Here is a 20,637-nt window from a genome sequence, read left to right on the forward strand (position 1 = left end):
CTCTACCTCAATCCTAAGAACTTCTTCCTTGCCTTCCTTATGACCCAGAATTATGGTTTCTCAGGCCAAGTTAGTCATTTTAATTACATCCCACCCTTTCTGCGAAGCGGTATCAACTATAACATCAACCAGCAGCAACACTTTTTCCACGATTAGTGCTCTCTTTAAATTGGGAGCGCTTTGGAGGAAAAAAAAATGGAAGAGTTGTAATCGTTTTGAGATGGATGGTCATCGTGCTTGCTGTCTATCCACGGCTGGAACTCCATTTAACTTTAAGGAAGTCTACTAGAAGTGCCTGCTCAAGGATTCCTGGCTCAAGTTTCTGATGTGTACGGTCTCGGCCCATCAGGCATCTCCCTGTCCTGTCATCCCTCCTACCAGTCCCCGCCTCCGCGGAATTGTCCCAGATCCTGCAGCAGCTGCAGGAACGTCTCTCCATCCCTCTTTGCGGAGTGAGACGCACTTCCCAAGACGCAGGAAATTCGGCGGCTTTCGGACCCCGCGGTCCAAGCTGCAAAGGCCTGCGGCCCGGCCCGGCCCCGCCCGGCCCCGCCCGGCCCCGCCCGCCCCCGCCCGCCCCCGGCCCCGGCCCCGGCACGGCCCCGCCCCGCCCCGCCCCGCCCCGCCCCAGAGAACGCCGTCGCGTCTCTCTACGTCACGCGCTGCCGGAAGTGCAGCTGCGTGCACGGCGGGGGCACGTCTCCGGACGGTTCCGCGCGCCGTTCCGCGTGCAGCTCCCCGAGCAGCGCGGGAAGCGGAGCAGCGCGGGAAGCGGCCCAGCGCTTCGTTGTCGCCTCCGCCGCCGAGGTGGTGTATCTCCCCGCGCGGGCGCTCCGAGCGCGGCGCCATGGAGGTGGTGGAGGCCGCCGCCGCTCAGCTGCAAACTCTGAAATTCGGTGGCGCTGGCGTCGGGGTTGACCAAGGTCTGGCCGTGCCGGCTCCGGACCCCGCTCCGGTCGCAGCACCGGGGGCGGACGAGGGGGCCCCGGACCTTGCGGGGGAACAGCCGCCTCAGCTCGCCCCGCCGTCGCTCCCGGAGCCGCATCCCGGAGGGAGCAGCCTGGAGACGTCGGACTCCGACTCGGACTCCGACTCGGACAGGTCGGGCGCCCGGCGGTCCGCGGCGCGAGGCCCGGGGCGGGCTCGGGGAGCGGGAGGGCCCGGGGAGCCGGGGCGCGTTCCTCGCGCCCCCTGTGGATCGCGCTCGGGGCCTGAGCATCGCCGTCAGGGCCCCTCGTCCCCCAAGTCTGGGGGTCTTGTGTACACCATATCGTTTTCAGCTAGAGTATAGGAAATCTGTGGATATAGGGTTGTTCCGTGACCAGTCGTGTGGCGTGTCCTTGGTGGTTATAGCTTATAGTTTGGGGCAGAGCCGACTTTTCCCCATCCAGTTTAGTGTGTGCGCTTGTTTGTGGAGCCAGATAAATGGAGCATCAGGTGAAGGATTTTATGTGTTTACAAGTTGGGTCCCGGCAGTTTTGTTCGTAGAAGCTTTCTGGTGAGGAATTATTAATGAAATTAGCGAAATATTGTTATTTTAGTGTTACTGCAGGCTTCCGTAGGTTTTATGAGCCACCTCCCCCCTCTCTCGCGGTGTCTTTTAAATATGAAAGTTTTGTGGAGGGAGGGGACTTCGGCGTGACGTTACTACACCACGCTGCACATCGTCTACAAGTGTTTGACTGTGTCTTGTGCGACGCGGTTAACAAAATAGATACTGCCCCTGCCCTGCATTCTGCTGAGAGGGACGAAAAATAAAAGTAAACATACCAATCAGCCAATGAGTTGGTGACAATTACCACGAAGGAACAAGCTAGGCACTGAGAAAGTAATAGGAGAACCCAACCCGGTCGGACCCTCTGGCCATGATAAAGTTTTAATTCTAATGGGTGGAGAAACTATTGAAGAATTTTTGAGCAGATAATTGACATGCTCAGGTTAACGTTCTGATGTTTTGCTCTGTGGATAAGGAATTGAACTGGGCTCAAGAGTGAAAGCAGAATGGGCAGGGTTAGTGTGGAAGCAGTTGGAAAGATGTTCCGTTAGTCCACGATGTGACCATGTTTGGATTGAATATTTTGACATCTCCCTGATCAGGGTCGCTAGTAGATGTTGTAGTGGCCGAGTCAGAGAGGCATCAGTTGGGTGGATGGTGGTGCTGTTTACTGGGATGGGGGCTGTAGACCAATAGGAGTATTAACTTCGGACAGTTAATTTGAGGTTTCCCTCACAACAAATTGGAGATGTCATGTAAGCAGTAGGATGATGAGTTTAGAGTTCAGAGGACAATTCTGGTATGGACATGTAAATTTGAACATCAGATTACAGATAAAACTTAATTGAACTTTTTAATATGGATGTTTTCAAACTCATACAAAGTACAGAGAGTAATACAATGAATGAACATATACTCATCACCAAACTTGACACTTTACAATATTTTGCTAACTTTGTTTTATCTAACATTTCTAACATTTTTTTTAACCTGGTAGTGTTAAAACAAATATCAGACAGCATGCCACCTTACCTGTAAATTCTTTACTATTCATCTCTGATAAAATACTTTTTACATAACCACCATGTCATTATAAATCATAGTAAAATGAACCCTAATTCCTTAATATCACCTAATACACACTCTGTATTCAGGTTTTTCTAGCGGAATAGGGGTCACGTTTACCAGTTTTATCATTGACTGAGAATGCAATAGCTTGAAATGATTCCAAGGTTTCTACCTCTGGTGACTGGATTGAGGACTAAACAATGAAATAAAAGTAGAAGCTCGAAGACAGAAGCAGATTTAGTAAGGAGAATGCACTTTTTTCTTTTAACTTGTGAGACATGTATAGGTCATTCATACCACAGTTGCTGGTAAGCAGCTAGAGATCAGGAGAGGAGCCTGGGGATATCAAGGCTGAAGATTTGGGAGTTATCTGCACATTGGTAATGATTGAGCTCATTGGAGTGGATGAGGTTATCCATGGAAAGAGTACCAGAGAAAGAAGAGAACATGAGGATGGGACTCTTAGAAACAGTACATACAAGGAGCTGAAGTGGCTACCAGCAAACAATTTAAGAGGAGAGTTACTGGCACTGAGAATTGCTGTGGAAGTCAAGGGCTAAAGGAGATTTCAGAGAGTCGTGTTCAGCATGGTTAGTAACTTTGAGGAGTTTCCAAATTGAAGACTGAGAAGAAACTCTCTTGGCTTAGTTGTGATTTTGTCCTTGGTGACTAATAAGAGAGGTGCCTTTCCCAGAATTCTCTTCTGTCAGTGATTTGTCACATGCTTAATTATATTCAGACTGTGGCATGACACGTGAGGCAGTTGTAATAAGAGGGTTTGGGTTATAGCAGGGATTTTGTGATCAATGGATTAAAGACTGCTTTCCAAATACCATAGTCAGTTTCGAAATGCTAAGCTTTTTAACAGCCATAGACATCTAGTAAGCTTTTGAGCAGCCATAAACATCTAGTAAGGTAGATATTTCCTAGTTGAATAATCGTATTTTGGGACCCTCATAATAATGCTTTTGTACTGTTTTCAATTTTTTCTTCTCTACAGTGAAACAGATTCCGATAGTTCAAGCTCGTCTTCTTCCTCATCATCATCCTCATCATCTTCGTCCCGTATATCCCTCCCTGCAGTGCTGTCAGATGGAGAAGATGATTTACAAGTTGAGAAGGAAAATAAGAATTTTCCTCTTAAAACAAAAGATGAGTTACTTCTAAGTGTAAGTACTTAGATTTGTTACTGAACTTAATTTGCATGTTCTAAAATATTTTATGGTACCAGTATTGATCTCATTTGGCCTATATCTGCTCCATAAATTTGAATACCTTTCTCAGCTTTTATTGGTCATACCTTTGCCATGCCTTGGCTTTCTTAAGTAAAAGAAAGTATTGATCTGAATAATTTCTCAGGTTGCTGCCAACGCTAACATTTGACAGTTGTGCTGGGCATCCAGTTTGGCTTACTGCTTTTCATTTTTTATCTTCCCTAAAGAGTGTAAAGATTTTTTTTTTTGCTCTATAACTCAGGAAATTTTGCTAAGTAGCAATTGAAATTATTTTTTTAATCGACTGCATTTAGAGAAATAGTGAAATTAGGTCGGTTGCACTTTTGAGGATTTATATTTACTTGAAGTTTTTGCAGTGTTTTCATTATTACAGTTGGAAAAAACTTGTTTATTGTGGATTGGTATTGACATTTGCTAGGTTTGGTCTATAAATTTAACTCTTGTGTGCTTATTTCCTTCTAAGCTGTTACTAGGAGGTTGATGGTAGTCTGGTTGAATGAAACCTCATGATCCAAGAGGAAAGTCTTCTCAGAATTTCACAGGATATTGCCACATGTTTATTCTCCCCACTCCCACGTGTACTTTAGTTATTATTAAAGCTTTTAAAAACCTTAATGATCACTGACTGTAATGATATAATACTTAAATCAATGAAGTAGTAAAGCAAGATTTGAAAAAAAATTTTAAAGCCTAGAGTCATTCAGGCACCTTTTCATGACTGTATTCACTCGATATTATTTCCTTTTTCTCGTTGTAAGAAATTTCCTGTCTCACTTAACACCTCATGCATTGAGAACCCTTGGATTTGTATGCAAATTCATCATTAATTTATATTTCCCTAGTATAGACATTGATCTCTGTCAGTGGTCTTTTTACACAAAGCCTCTCCCAACTTATGACTATTTTCTGAAAGTATTGGGAAACTTGATCTTTTCCCTGTATCTTGATCACGTTTTTATTTAAGTTCTCTCTTAGAGTATAAGAATCAACAAATAAAGGACCACAGTACTTTGATTTATGTATGTGTTTCATTTTCTTATTTATCTTACTAGACCTGGAATTTTTCCCTTGGAATTTAATGCAAAATATTAGTCAATATACTTAGGTATTTTTCTGGATAGAGCGCTCGTATTTTCATCAGAAAGTCAAAAAGGGTCTGTGTCCATAGAGGCCAGGAACCACGTTCTTGAGGACTGAGTTCAGACCTGGTCTTCGCGGTTCCCTTAGTGCCCAGCAGAGTGCTTTTCGGTTGTGGGGTTCTCAGTTAACGGTAATATGTGATTGTAGAATGCGTGAGTGAACAGGCATCTTACATTCACCCACTTTTAAACTATTACAGCACATCTGCCATATGCCAAGTGCTGTAAACAAGACCCATCCCCTTTCTGCTGTCATAGTACCTACTGGAGAGAGAGAGGGAGAGTAAATGAAGCAGAGACAAATACAGCCACTTGCTGGAAGTGCTGTTGAATTGTGAGTGTATGCTTGGCTCATATCAGAAAATTGCGTTTTTGCTGGGAAGGAAAGTATGTTAGCTTTTAAAACTTGGAATAGTGTGCTGCTCTGTTCCTTTTTGTGCCAGTTCTGAAGGATCTTTGGGAAGGATGGAAGGGGCAATTATAGTCTTTATTTTTAAATTTTGGATTCTTAACTAGCTGTTTACTTTATATTTTCATGATTAGGAAATAAATGTACTAGAAGTTCCTAGTCTTTTAAGCCACTCTGGTGCCAGAGCTAGGTGCAGGAATGAGTTCTCTGGTCTGCCCTAAATCTTTTTGACTTAGGGTCTGAAAGAGTATCTGAGGACTCCTTCAGGACTTTAGCTCTGAAGTTCAAGGGAAGAGAATGACTTGGCCCTGAACACCAAGGATGGTGTGGCTACAAGTACTCAGTATCTTTAGGACTCTGCTCTTTTTCTGTTGCTCTGTAGGTGTTTCTGCGCAGGGCTGGTGGCTTGGCCACTGATACTCCTGTATGAAAGCCATGGAGAGAACTTGTGCTGGTTTACAGGGGGCTCGGTACTCAGGCCTGAACAAATAATTGAGTCTAGTGAGATGGGTATTCGGATTGCCTGGACATGAGTTACCTAGGCACTGCTCTTCTTGTGGAGAGTGTGTAGGAAAGTGTGTGCTTAAGAGAAAGCACAGGGTGAGTGTGAGAGCCAGGTGACAGAAAGGAAGCGTGAGAGCGTGTGGAATTTGAGGAGGGCGGGAGCTGGGTGGGTGTTTTCTACCCCATGCAAACCACAAGGAATGGGTTCTCGGTCACAGGAAAGGGAGGCTTAGAACACTTCAGACGGGGTTGCTGTTCTGTCAGTAATAGTATTTATCTTCTGTGGAGGGGAAGAGGGAAGTAATAATACTTGGGAGCAGTTAATCACGTGACTTACATTGGACTCTTGTGGCGGCAACAGAGACCCTCAAATTGCATCAAGAGAAGGGGGATTTGTTGGAAACTTACTTGGATAGGAAAGCCATCGGGAACCAAGCTAGCTCTTGTGGATGGCCGTGCTGTTTCTTTTGTACGCTTCTTGGAACTCTCATCGATCCAAGTGTCATATTCTTGTTTCCTGACTCACTTCTTCTGTTTGCCTGCAGAGTCTTTTTAATTCTCGCTTACACCTGCATTTCTCTTCTTGCTCCTGGCTGTACGTCTGGTCTCTCCTACTTTAAACTTCTCCACGAGCTGGCTATTAGCGCCATATTCTTTCCTGACTATGACAGCTTAGATTTGTCTTTTTTCAGAAGACGGCAGTCCGCGCTTCCTGGGAAGCATCCCCTCCTTTGTTACAACTAGCTCTGGCTGGTATTGAATGTGCCATTTGTTCAGGTCTACTGGTGTGTGTCTTCTTAGGCAGCAGGGGTTGTGCAGCGGAACTGTTTGCTCTGTGTAGTCTATTAATTTAATTTCCTAATGAACTTCTGAAGAAGATGAGAGAAATATTCTGTGTTGTCTTTGCCAAAAGGCATACATAAATTAAAATGGGCCAAACAGTTAATACCAGTTTCAGAGTTTGTGCTGGATCATTGAGATCTTTAGAACATAGACATGCCCAGTTTAGCCCGGTTTTATGTCCTACCTCTTTATGAAGTATCTCATATGCTAGGCTGTTTGCTATTGTTGTTCAGGCATGCCGAGCTTAATTTTTACCTCCATTTAGCCTGTTTGTCAAACAGGAATGTTGCCTTCCTGGGTCGAGCTTTTTAAATCTTTTCCATTGTTGCAAAGTTAGGTCCTGGTGATCTACCTACTAGCTATTGCGGATCTCTCATTGTAAGAATGTGGGAGCTACAGTGAGGTAACCTCGAGATTGTTCTTTTAGAATTAAACAGTTGCTTTTTAAAAAAATTTTAATTAATTTATTTATTTTGGGCTGTGTTGGGTCTTTGTTGCTGCGTGTGGGCTTTCTCTAGTTGCGGCGAGTGGGGGCTACTCTTCGTTGCGGTGCGCGGGCTTCTCATTGCGGTGGCTTCTCTTGTTGCGGAGCACAGGCTCTAGGCACGCGGGCTCCAGTAGTGGCTCGCGGGCTCTAGAGTGCAGGCTCAGTAGTTGTGGCACTAGATTTAAACAGTTGCAACAATCTCTTGGGATGACAAGATGTGGTTATAACTTGTTTTAAAAAAAGATGAGAGGAAGAGGAAAAACGAGGGATTGGTCAGCCATAGAGGCATTGGAAAGGAGAATAGACTTAATTGGCTCTTTTCTTAATGTCACAATTACATAATATATGACAAAGTTAACCAAGTGGAATCATTCTTTTAGAACATAAACCCTTTAATGCTGAGAAGGTTTATATTAATATGTAATCTATACAGTAAATATAAAGCAGTATGCATATTACAGTTTTGGAACTACATTAAACCACATAGGGTTTATTCAGTGTTTCAGTGAATTGGAAAATTAGGTTGTATTTGAAGAAGTTTCTCATCAATTTATGTTCTTAACTGTTCTTTCAAATAAATATGATGTAATTAAAATTTAGAATCATAAGGACATTCATGGGATTGTGACATTGCAAAGTCTTAATCAGAAATGAATTGTATAAATTAGTACCTATTGAAAACCTGAAGTTTTTACATAATATTTTAAAATTATGATCACAGTGCTTTTGGGGATAAAACATAGATAATACTGCAATATAGATAATGTGTATTTATACATGTAATATAACATGACCAAGAAAAAAACTTAATGCTTGTAGGCAATTCTTGGTAAATTTACCTTCATAATTTAGAGACTGCCTATATTATGTTGTATATATACCATATATATACACAATATATGGTATGTAATTTACAATATACAGTATATGGGCAATATACAAATGCAGTGTATGTATATATACAATATACAGTATAATATAGGTAACATACAAATGCAGTATAATTAGGTTGACCCTTATAGTTGTAGTTAGGGTGAGTACACTTTTTCTGATTCTGGCAGTGCAGACCCTTATCCTAACGTGAGGATATGGAAATACGTGGGCCACCTCAAGTGGTCAGAAGTTACAGTGGATTATTTCACATTTTTGACTTCCCACCATCTTGAAATTGTATTGCATCTTGTTCTACAGTTAATCATTGTTGATTGAATGTGGTGTTTTCAGGGCCCAACTTGGTTGATGAGTTTTGTCCTAAATGCAGGCCTTGTTCAACTTCAGCTTTTTATGACTTTAGTATATCTGGAATTATTATATCATATCTTAGAATACCGATGGCACTTACTAGCACTCTCAAAATACCTGATATTTAAGAAATGGCTTATATACTGGAGAGGAGGTAGGTTTTCATTAATACTTGTGCTTTTTAAAAACAGTGCTCAGATTTTTTAAAAAATTAAGATTTTGTGCTTCATTGCACAAAGTTTTTTCAGTAAGGTTTGTATGAAGCACAAATAATCCTGAATAAATACTGATTTATTCAGTAGAGTATCCATATATACCCTGTGTATATACATGTATATGATCATTATTACACAGAAACATTCCATTTATTAGCTTTCTCCATCCCCAGTAGATTTAATAAGTGAGTTGTGATTGTTTTTAGAGAATAAAGACAAATGTCTGTAGAGAAGACTCCAGCTAGAGAGTGAGCATACACACTTGGCTGAAAGCAGAGTAACAACAGAGTTAATGACTGAATGCCCAGTGAATTGTACCAGGTACAGGAAGCTGAAGGATTGAGTGGAAGGGGAGATGACTTGCAGTGCAGTGGTCAGGGAACACATCGTGGCTTGACCTTAGATTGAAAGGTGGATAGGATCTCCATAGAAACGGACAGGTGAGCAGAATAGGAAATTTCCCAGTGAAAGAACCAAGTCTGTCGCAGCGGAGTTGTGTCCCCGGTGTTGGTTAACGCTGTACGGGCTCAGGAAATGTTTCTTTGTTCACTCATCATCCATGGGAGTGTTTTCAATTCTAAAATGGATACTTTTTAACCTTTTCACACTTCTGAAAAGTTGGGACTAATAATTGATGGCAGTGATTAGCTTCACAGTTTTTTGGCAGTGCTTTTAATTTTGTGGTATATAAAGTCAGTGTCTTAGATTCCGTGAGGTATGGACTCCTCAGTTAACATAAAAGATAATGCTTAGGGTTATATTCATCATTGAAGGTTTTTTCTTATGGAGATGGATTATGATTTTATTTTACTTTTATATTTATGCCAGTTAACTTTTGAGAGTATTCTTATGAGCTTTGTTTTTGTGACAATAATTTTAGAGAAAGATAGGATGAGAACATTGTAGTTTACTACAAAAGGAGAATATAAAGAAGATAAGAGAATATAAAGACATTTCAAAGAAGTGTTCACTTTCAACTTTTAGGTGAAAATATTTAATGGGCTAATGTGAATCTAGTGTCATATATGATAGGGTAATTGATGAGGGCAAATTAATGCTTGTTGGTGATGGCTAAAGGAATAGCTGAGTTCCATGGAATGTTGTAAAAGTACTTTGCGTGGAGAAGTTGATGAATCCAACTAAATGTTATATGAAGTCCTAGTTGACTCACAGTGTAGAGACCTAATCCATTCTTTTTTCCAATATGTTTTACCAGTTATAGGAAAAAAAAGTTAACAATCCTGGCTCTCAGTACTCCAGAGATTGGATCCTACTTTCCAACCATATCTGAAAAGTGAAGGCTCACCTAATAGCATCAGGTAATTGGCCTCCACGTGCATGTCCTCTGTTCTTGGGTAACATGAGAAAGTGGTCAGATAACTTCATTCCACTTTCCTCACTTTTTAAAGTTCTCCCCAAACTGGCACCGAAAGGATTTGTTGCCATTTGGAATGTTTGATTCCTTTCCCACTATCTGCTGCCCTTTTTCTGTATTTGTGAGTGAAAACCCAAATCAAGGTTCTTTAGGTAATTTTACCTCAAAAGATCATAAGTTACTGATTTTTTTCCCCCTACCCCAGTGATAAGTCTTCATGGAGCTAGGGAAGTCAAGACCATTGTAAGGTATGACTGTCTTCTCGGAGGGCCATTTTTGACCCATTAGCTCCTTCCGTTTTTGTGCTGGAAGTTTTAGGCACTGTTTTTTGACTGGTGTGTCTACGGTTTAATTTTTAATAGGGTGGATTTTTAATGTTCAGTGCTTCTCGTTTGAATTTTCGTTTAACTGAGCAACCATGTAGACCATAAAGATGTCTGAGAATCAGAATATAATCATATTCTTCTGATAGACAGTGGTTGATCTTTCACGCCTGCTTGAGAAGTGTGGTTAGGACCTTGCATTTCTTTAATGCCATAGCTGTGAGCATCTGTTCTCCAGAATCAGTAACTTTGTTCAAGTCTGGTATGTAATTTCTGTATTAATGTTCTGTCTTTTTGATTGCATGCTGTTAAACATTTTTTAAAATTGTATTGTTAATCACTTGTGTGAATTATTCAGAACTTTTTTTGCTTAGTTTCTCACTATTTATAGCTAAGAAGCCTGAAGTAGTGAGTGGAGAGGAGCAGATTCAGAACTAGCATCAGGTGGATTCCAGGCAGCTCTGTTTTTAGTTACTGTTGTGGAGGCCTGCTTAGCAGCATTGGAATTTGATCATTTGAACTTCCTGATTATTTCCTTTCTGAATAATATAGGATAATTTGTCATGGTAAAGGCTGATTCTGTCATCTAATTTACACTTTCCTACATTACTGTAAGAAACCCTACATTGCCTTTTAGTAAAGCCTTTGACTTGGAGGTATAGAGTGTGTCAGAGTAGAGGACTGGATTTCTTTAGTATGTTGAATTTCAGGAGTTCATTTGCCAAATGCTGTGACTTTTTTCTTTGCCTGATGATGCGAGTGAAATACTTTTCTTCCTTTCCTTGTCTACTCTTTGTTGTTAAATTTGTCATTACATGTAAACATTTTGGATAAATATGTCCATAAAAACTGTTTTTACTTTTCTTTGATTTTTGGATCAATAAAGATAATATTAATTTTATTTAAATGAGTGCATAGATATTTATATCTAGTTGCAGATACTGTACATCCAAAACAGTTGTTAGTTTGTTTTTAATTTTGGAAAATAACAATGATGACAACAGGGATTTATCACACACCTTCATTTCTGCCAGTGGAGTATTCAGGTTAGTGTTCACACCTAATATGGTGCGTGATGTTAATAATATGGCCTTAAAATTATACTTGTATTAATGGCCGAAAATAGATTGGTCCTCCTTTACCTGGGTATATATTTAGTAATGGAGGGCTCTTTGGTTGTGTGAGAGTGTAAAGCAGTGCTGTCCAGTAGATCTTCCTGCAGTGATGGAAATGTCCTATAGTGACCCTGTCTTCATACCATAGCTACAGAGCACTTGCATGTGGCCAGTATGACTGAAGACTGCAGTGCAAATTTTATTTACTTTTAATTAATTAAATTTAAATAATCAAATGTAATTAGTGTCTTGTATTGGATAAGCAGAATAGAAGGAGTCTTTTCTACTCCCTCATTAATCTTTCCATGGGGGTTGTAGGTAAACTAGGCTCATATGTTAATCTTCCTAAGCGGCTGTAAATAGCCTTCTAATCTTTTGTTTTCATTGCACTTGATTTTGTTTATATGATGAAGGGTCCGGATTTCCCTCATCAGCTCTTCCTTCAGTTTTTTAGTTTATTGTTATGCCTCTTATTTCTGATTCTTTATATCCTCTGCACTGTCAAGGCTGTAGTGTACTTTAATATGTGTTCTGGCCCCTTGTTTTTGGTTATTGGAGTGTGTCTGTGTTTCTCCTCGTTTCTGTCACACACACACATCCTCTCTCCACTCCTGGAAAAGCAAAGTGCTTGATTTTTGTTTGAAGGAGATTATGAGACAGAGCAGATTCGTTCATTATCTTACCAGGGCAGCTTCTGTGTTATTAGCAGGCCAGGTGTTAATCTAATGGCTGTAGTAATGTTTGACACTGCAAAGCTGAGGTATCTGTGCATCAGTCCTGCGCAGTGAAGCTTAATTGGAAGCCTGCCTTTTTTACTTTGTTATTGAGAAGGTCGGGTTGAGGTCCTTTTCATTCCTTTAGGGTTCTCTTTTGAATTTTAAGAATTGTATTTTCATTATCTAATTTCTGCTCTGACTGAAAAAGTCTGCGACCTCTTCTGAGATTTTTTTTTTAGCTTGGACTGATGAGCTAAGCCAGTTCATTTTACTGAGCACCTACTATGTGCTCGCCATTGTTCCCACTATAGCAACAAGCAAGGCAGACCTGGTACCTATAGTTGTTGATGGATTTATTGTCTGGTTAGGGAAAGACTTTAAGCAGGTAAACAAATAGTATGTTAGACAGTAATGTATTTACAAGAGAGCAAAGCCACAGGATAATTCGATGAAGAGTGACTAGGCTTGGTGGTGGTGCAGTTCTTTAGATTAGTAGTTCTTTAAATTAGTAGATAAGGTAACTTGTGACATCTACATATCAAGATCAGATCTTGTATTAATGGTCTGACATTGTAGTCCAGAAACTTTCCCTTTGAACCTTCTAAAGTTCTGCCTTCAAACCTGCCAAAAATCTTCGTGGAAAGCACATCCCTTGGATGAATTGTTGAGGGAGTTTGGGAGATTTTTTTCTCCCCCTTTTTCCTTCTCCTCTCCTAGTATGCTCGTTTAAGAGGAGCTAATATCTCTTTTCTCCCTTGATTCAGTCCCCAAAATGCTATTTCCAAAGCAAATATATTGCTTGACTTAACTGGACGTTCAAAGGCTCCAGAATAGGCTCTTAACCTGGAATTGTACAAGGCTGGTTTTACTTCTTGATCTCGACCTGGAATTGCACTAGGCTGATTTCACTTTTCTCTTAACAAGTTATATGTATAATATTTGGTTCTTTATATACCTTTTGTGTTCTGCAGAACATTTGGTATAGAGACTTCATGCATATCGCTTTTATAGGTAGGGTCTTTTACCATCAAGAAGCAGTGTGATGCCTTCATTGGCCTTTTTTAGGAATCTCAGAACTATGCATGCATTCCCCCATTACAGAGTACTGGGGTAGCTGAATTGGAATTAAAAGTGTGGTGTCTGTGTTCTAAGTTTTGGTTCTACATGAGATCAGAGATCCTCCCCATTTGAAGGCAAAACTTTTTGTTCTGTTAGTACATAGGTTTGAAACAGGGTAGTAACAGGAGTTAAGGGAGTCTCCGAGACTGTGTTTTGACCACAGGTGTGAGTCCCTGCCTCACTACAGATATTCTGGCTTTGTTTACCTTCCCTTGTCTCCCTCATGCTGGATGTCTCATAGATGTCCTTAGAGCAGGACATCTGGACTCCATTAGACCCTGTAGTCTGACCTGCTCAACTTACAGTAAATTATGTGGTGATGATATCAAAAGATGATGAAAGGGCATTTGGTAAAGTTCAACAGTCATTTCTGATTTTAAAAAACCAAACACACACAAATAGGAATAGGTGAATACTTTTCTTAACCTTATAAAAAGTTCCAATCAAAATGCATTATTATGCTTACCATTTGAAACATTCCTAATAGTCAGACATCATGCTCACTATCATCACAATTGTATTGTGGTCATACCAACCAGTGTCATTTGAAAAGTGAAAAATGCGATATACTAATATTGAAAAGGAGGAGGAGGACTTATTTTTTTTTGAAAATATGGAAATACAGTGAATACACAAGAAAATCACTAGACATAAATCTCAGCATGGTGTTTTCTTGTGTTCAGACAATTTTAAAATTTGAAACTAGAGAAGCGATGAAAGTGTCAGTGAATTTTAAGTCATCTTAGTATAGGGAAGGTCTTTCTAAATGTGACACGAGTTTTAAAATCGAAAAAAATGAAAAGATTGATGTATTGGGTGTAGTCAAATGCCAGTTTAGTAAACAACTTAAATGCCAGAAAACATGGTGAGAGGTAAGGGAGTGGATATTTGCTACGTAGTTGATAAAGAGCAAATGTTCTTAAAACCCCAAGTTTTCTTATAAATTGATAAAAAGATAAACCTTCCAAAAGAAATGTGTATAAAGTGTACAGGCAATTCATAAACACACTCAGGTAGCCAGGAAACATGTCGTCCTGATTAATGAAGAAAATCAAATTAAGGCAAGATACTGTTTTAGACCTATCAGATGGGCAAAGATTTAAAGTTTGCTTCTCAGTGATGGCAAGGATGTAGGAAAATCTCATACATTTTTCGTGGACGTGTGAATTGATGTAACCTTTTTGAAAAGAAATTTAGCAGTATCTGTCAAAATTAAAAATGTTTATACCTTTGGATATAGCAGTTCCACTTAGAAGAATTTATCATAGGAGTTACACAAAGATATGTTTTAAAGAACGTTCATTGTATCATTTTGTGTAATGATAAAAATTAAAACTGCAGATAAATGTTGTATCAGGTGATTGGTATACTAATTTTAGGACATCTATACAGTGGAACTGTAAGAGTGTTTAAATAAAATAGATACTTATGTTTTGGTGTAGAAAGATGTGGAAGATATAATAGATAAAAAGGATAGCTTATATTACAATGTGGGTACTTTAATTAAATGAAACATACCAAAGTTAAATGTTAAGTTTGTGTCCGTCTAGTAAGTGTATTTGAAAGACTGTTAACAGCTATCTATGGAGAGGAACTGGAAGGTTGAAAGGAATAGGGTGGGGGGAATTTTTGCTTTTTATTTCGTATCCTCCTATACTACTTCAGTTTTTATTTTTTTTTTTGAAAAAGGGACATGTATAACTTCTGTACTTTAAAGTTAAAAAAGATCAAAATAGTACCAGAGTTTAGGTTTGTACCAAAACATAATTATATTGCATGGGCCTTAAATTCCTCCTAATAGAACACACAAAACAAGGAGCCTTCCATTTTGTGGTCAAATAGCATTTATTTATTTGAGAATAGTGCTGATTTTGTGTCCTAAGTGTTAACGGCATACAATCTGCCCTTCTACCCAGTTCAGAGGTTTTCATAAAAGATCTAACAGCATTTCCTCTTTTCTTCCTTTCCTCTACCTACACAGTCCTGGCTTTATTTAACCAGCGGGCTTTATCACAGTCCAGAAGGAATGAAAGTTTTTGCTCTAGACCTTAACTATAATTTGGTGAGAAAGCGGGGCAGATTTCATCACTGTGCTGCTGCATTAGAAGATACCATTCGCCTCTTGTAGGAGGTGCTGCTCTCAGAGCCAGAGTCCTTGTGAGATGCCTGTCACATTGCCCTCTATCACTAAAGCCTCCTGCCTGCAGCTCCCAGCATTATAGTCCTCCAGTCTCATATTTCATAGGGTACGGGGTTTCTTTAGCTAAGAACTTCTTAAACAAGGCTGTTCCGTGCCACATTTAGCAGTTTGTTCTAACAACTGAACCCCCTTCTCTATTCTGATACACACATGGGGCATTTTCAAACCATGGTCTTTGCCAAGAAAAGGCTTTTCATATTTAATATGATAAAATGACAAGCGGTCGTCCTCTCCTTAAAAGTACTCAGGAAAATTCCGACATATAAAACACAATCATTTCCTTCAACACAGGCCAGGCTAACCATACAGAGATACGTCTTCTGCATTGAGTTGGCTGAGACCCTTAATGTGGCTTTTCATAACTACTCCTTGATCGGAAGATAGCATCCGCAGAAGAAAGTTATGCTTTCGCTCTGGTTAAGTGATTTTGTTAAAAACCTCGATTTGAGTTCCCATAGAGGAAAATGATTACCCAGGATATGCTCATCTGCAATGTACTGTATAATTTAGGTTTTCCTGTCTTTTCTAACATTTCTCCCAAAGTTACCTTTTTTCTCTCAAACTAACCCCAACATGCCATTAATAAGATCTTTGCACTTTCAAGCCCTTCTTAAGGAAAAACTTCCTTCGAAGAATCAGTTGTGATCATTTAGCAAAGGAGAAGAATAGAAAGCTCTGTTTATTTAATTTAAAGCCTAAGGTCTGCTTTATTCTTAGATTTCTCTTCAACTTCATCTCTACTTCAATATCTAGTTTCTGTAGCAGCTGACATTCAGTTAACAGCTGGGTCAGAAAAGAGAAATCTTTAGATGTAAAAAAAAATTTGGATTTTAACCTAGACAGGGAAGATAATCAGGCAACACCTTCACAACTTTTTGGACTGAAGCTTACATTCTGTTTCCAGGAATTCTGTACTTTTTCTTGAAGAGGCCAGAAATTCATCTCTTTCACACAGCCCCAGAAAAGTTAGCTGTTTCTCTGTTCAGCTGTTTAACCACAGTCAAATTAATTAACCAACCACATTAAGGCAGCTCAGAGAACTCTCCTTGTGTGGAGAAACTGGAAATATTTCTCTTCGAATGGAATGTCTCTGGGAGTTACTATGTGAGTTGTCTCTTTTCTTTACCTTGGATTCCTTAACAGCAGTTTTTGGGGGTAGGGGGAGAGCGGTTTCTTGTTCAAGTATGATTAGGAAAATCTAGAATGGTCTTCAGGCCTGTGTTCTTATGGGTTAGGCTGTAGACACTAGATCGCTTGAGTCACTTAGGTGGGGAGATGTTGAAGGGGGAGAAATGCTCAGACACTGAAAAGGACAACATCCAAGAGATGACAAGTACTTAATGTTATGTCTCAGAAACGGGTGTAGCACTCTACATGGAAACCGTCCTTTTTTTAAAAGTTAACTTGTTGAAGCTGGAGGAAGGTTAATGCTTTCTTATATTTCAGGAACTACCTACTGTTGAAGAACTCACTATTGTTCTGCCTGAAGGTATTGAATTAAAGCCTCTTGGGATGGTTTCAAGTATTATTGAACAATTAGGTATGTAAATATTTTTATTAATAAAAATTATCATTTGTATCCAAGCATGTACTAATAATGAAATCAAAGACTTTATGACTGGTAAATTTTCTCTGAAAGATGTAATAACACTTCATTTTACAGTCATTAGGTTTGAACAGATAAATTCAGTTTTTGCTTATACAAGTAATACATAAATACAGTGTCTTTATAAAAATTTAAAGTGTGCTTTTACTGACATACTTCTCCAGAATTTCTTTGATTTGGTATATTTTCTATTGCTGTTAAATTACTACAAATTTAGTGGCTTAAAACAACACATTTATTAGTTTACAGTTCTGTGGGCCAGAAGTGTGATATGGGGCCCACTGGCTAAAATCAAGGGGTCCATCAGGCTGAGTTCCTCTCTGGAGGCTCTGAGGGAGAATCCTCATATTCCTGACCTTGTCAACATCTAGAGGCTGCCCCCTTCCTTGGCTCATGGCCCCCTCCCTTCATTCTCAAAGCCCATAATGTAGCTTCTCTCTGACCTTCTTTCCTCATCACGTGTCCCTCTGACTGCAGCCTGGAAAACGTTCCCTGCTTTTAAGGACTCCTTAGATGGGGTCTACCCACATAATCCAGGATCATCTCCCGTTTCAAGCTCCTTAACCTTAATCACATCGGCAAGGTCTCCTTTTTAACATAAAGTAACATCCACAGGTTCCGGGATTAGGTTGTGGATGTCTTTTTTTGTTTGTGGGGTGGTGGGTAGAGGACTGGTAATCTGCCTATTGCCTTTGATTTTATCTTATAAACATGTAAATTAGAAAGTTCTGTGATTTAACACCGATATTAATATCATGAAATATGAACCCACTGGAATACATGGGAACTAGATTCTAACAGATTTCTTTTAGCCCCAGGATGTGAAGTACATATAGGAGAGACTTTGAAATTAATGTCGCTACCATTACATCTCTAGTAATAGACTCCTAAAAATAGGACTCAGAGTTGACAAAGTCATAGGATTTCTTTAAAAATATTTTATTTATTTATTTATGGCTGTGTTGGGTCTTAGTTGCGGCGTGCAGGATCTTTCGTTGTGGTGCGCGGGCTCTTCGTTGCAGCATGCTGGCTTCTCTCTGGTGTGGCGTGCAGGCTCCAGAGCGTGTGGGCTTTGTAATTTGCAGCACGTGGGCCCAGTTACCCCATGGCATGTGGGATCTTAGTTCCCCGACCAGGGATCAAACCCATGTCCCCTGCATTGGAAGGTGGATTCTCTACCACTGGACCACCAGGGAAGTCCCAAAGTTTTAGGATTTTTGAACTGGGAAAAAGACCTAAATTGTCCACCAGTCCTTAGTTTATGACTTAAGAGGCATAGAAAAATTCAGGTCGGGGCTTCCCTGGTGGTGCAGTGGTTGAGAATCTGCCTGCTAATGCAGGGGACACGGGTTTGAACCCTGGTCTGGGAGGATCCCACATGCCACGGAGCAACTAGGCCCATGAGCCACAAGTACTGAGCCTGCGCGTCTGGAGCCTGTGCTCCCCAACAAGAGAGGCCGTGATAATGAGAGGCCCGTGCACCGCGATGAAGAGTAGCCCCCACTTGCCACAACTAGAGAAAGCCCTTGCACAGAAACGAAGACCCAACACAGTAAAAATAAATAAATAAATTTTTTAAAAAAAGAATAAGGTCTTAAAAAAAATTCAGGTCACTTGCTCTTGTGATCAGTCAATGGTAGAAATGGAAATCTGTCTTTTTGATCTTTTTATGTGTCCATATCACTATTTTAAAAATTAATTCTTATCTAATTTATTAATGAAAATTCCAATTAAAATGAAACTTTTTTACAAAAATCATAATTAAAACTCTTTACATCACTGTTGAGTCATTACATTTACTAGTTTTTGAATTATCTTATGGTATTTAATATGCACAAATAAGTCAGGAATTTATTGGACTTGATGTAGATAGAAGAAATTTAGGTCATAATGTTTATTCTCAAGGGAAAGAAATGTAAACTATATGATACACATGGACTAACGCTTTTCGAAGATACTGTTTTGAATAACACATCTTAATAGACTAACAAAATTTTCAACCTGGTGGGAATAAAGAGTAATGAATCAAACAGCACATGTTACTGTTGTATCAATAAATGCTTGTTGCACACTCTGTTTGGAAAGCTTAAAACATCTAACACTATTTGGACCTTTTACAGAAAGGAGTGTACAATAAGTATTAGTCCACTAGGTTGTGGTGATAGCTCTGTCTGGGTTTGACCATGTAATCATGTTAATCTCTTGAGTACTGTTTTCTTACCTTTCTATAAAATGAGGGTTTTGGATTAGGTGATTTTTAATTGTCATGTAATTTTTGACTCCTTGAGAGGGGGATTGGGAGGGAGAGAAGACTGAGAATAAATTCTGCTCACTGTTATTACCTATCCTTGTCATCTTTATTCCAGGAGCAGATCTAACTCAAAAATTGTTGACCTGTGATCTGTTCCTTATGTGCATGTTCAGAACTTAGAAGCACTAGCTCTTGAAATTAATTGGGATACAATTGAAAATCTTTGAGTGGATTTTAATAATCTGAACTAATATTTCAAGTGGATATTCAAGTGGAAATACTTCAATATTTCCACTAATTTTCCAAGTGGAGATGGCATTATCTGTTTAATGTGACAGAGTATTCTTGTTTGTTGCTTTAATTTTCTAAGAACCTGTTGTTTGTGTGTGTGTCTGTTTGAGGTGTGTATGTTTGTTTTCCTCTTTGCTGTGGTAGATTGGTTGTTTGACATTTGTGGCACTTACACGAATTGGAGATTCTGCTAGACCAGTGGAATAATGCTTTTTGCCTTTTGAGAAGGGAAATGATAAAAATTACTGGGAGTTCTATCATTCTTACTTCAGCTGTTCAGAGGAAAATATATTTGTGAAATCTAACTTTTTCATATATCAGTAAGTAATCAGTGCTTTGCAGAAAAGAATTTCTAGGGTGAGAAAGAAGACTAATTTCTTCTAAAACAGGAGTTAGTGACTAAATGTGAGATTATTCTTTTTAGGGTAAAAATTGCTTGAGAAAATGATCAGCTTGAATTTGTTGTCTTAATGGATGATTCCAATTTTCTGTGAGATTTTGTACTTTAATTTTTTTCTTAGAACTGTAGCTTTCATATAAAATAAAATAATGTAGAATTTATTTCCCTGTGCTACTTGGTAATAAATAGACTTTGTTTTTTTATCCAAGAGAAATAGTTACTGAGGTATATTATCCCACCTTAAATTTCATTTTAAATTATGTTGGAATTAAAGCCTAAATTCTCATTTAAATTCTACATTATCTTCTGATTAAATCTTGAAATAATCTTTTTGTTTCATTTTCAGTAATAATTGAATCTATGACTAACGTACCTCCAGTTAATGAGGAGACTGTAGTTTTTAAAAGTGATCGACAGGCAGCAGGAAAGGTTTGTAAAAAATATTCAGATCCTACTAATTATCCTGTTTCTTTGTTGATTGGTTTTTCTGACTTTCACTGTCTTAAAAAGTTTATTAATTTTAGTACATGAGCAATCTAGAGCTCTCAAATTTTAGTACATTCCCGATTTTCTTCAGTACTTCGTGTCTGCCTTTACATTGGTT

The 20,637-nt window shown here is 39.3% G+C and overlaps 1 protein-coding gene across 1 annotated transcript in view; it reads left to right on the forward strand.

Moving 5' to 3' along the window:
• Positions 1 to 763: 763 nt before the first annotated feature.
• Positions 764 to 20,637, forward strand: part of NAF1 (nuclear assembly factor 1 ribonucleoprotein) — a gene marked incomplete at its 3' end in the record, with an annotated part of 38,400 nt that continues 18,526 nt past the window's right edge. Inside the window, exons 1-4 of the mRNA XM_082838204.1 lie at positions 764 to 1,101; positions 3,564 to 3,732; positions 16,932 to 17,025; positions 20,380 to 20,462. Coding sequence (XP_082694330.1) covers positions 848 to 1,101; positions 3,564 to 3,732; positions 16,932 to 17,025; positions 20,380 to 20,462 — 600 coding nt within the window. The 5' untranslated portion in view covers positions 764 to 847. The remainder of the gene's footprint in view (positions 1,102 to 3,563; positions 3,733 to 16,931; positions 17,026 to 20,379; positions 20,463 to 20,637) is intronic.

This window comes from Leucopleurus acutus, assembly GCF_964270905.1.
Source record: "Leucopleurus acutus genome assembly, chromosome: 4".
NCBI classification, from domain to species: Eukaryota; Metazoa; Chordata; class Mammalia; order Artiodactyla; family Delphinidae; genus Leucopleurus; species Leucopleurus acutus.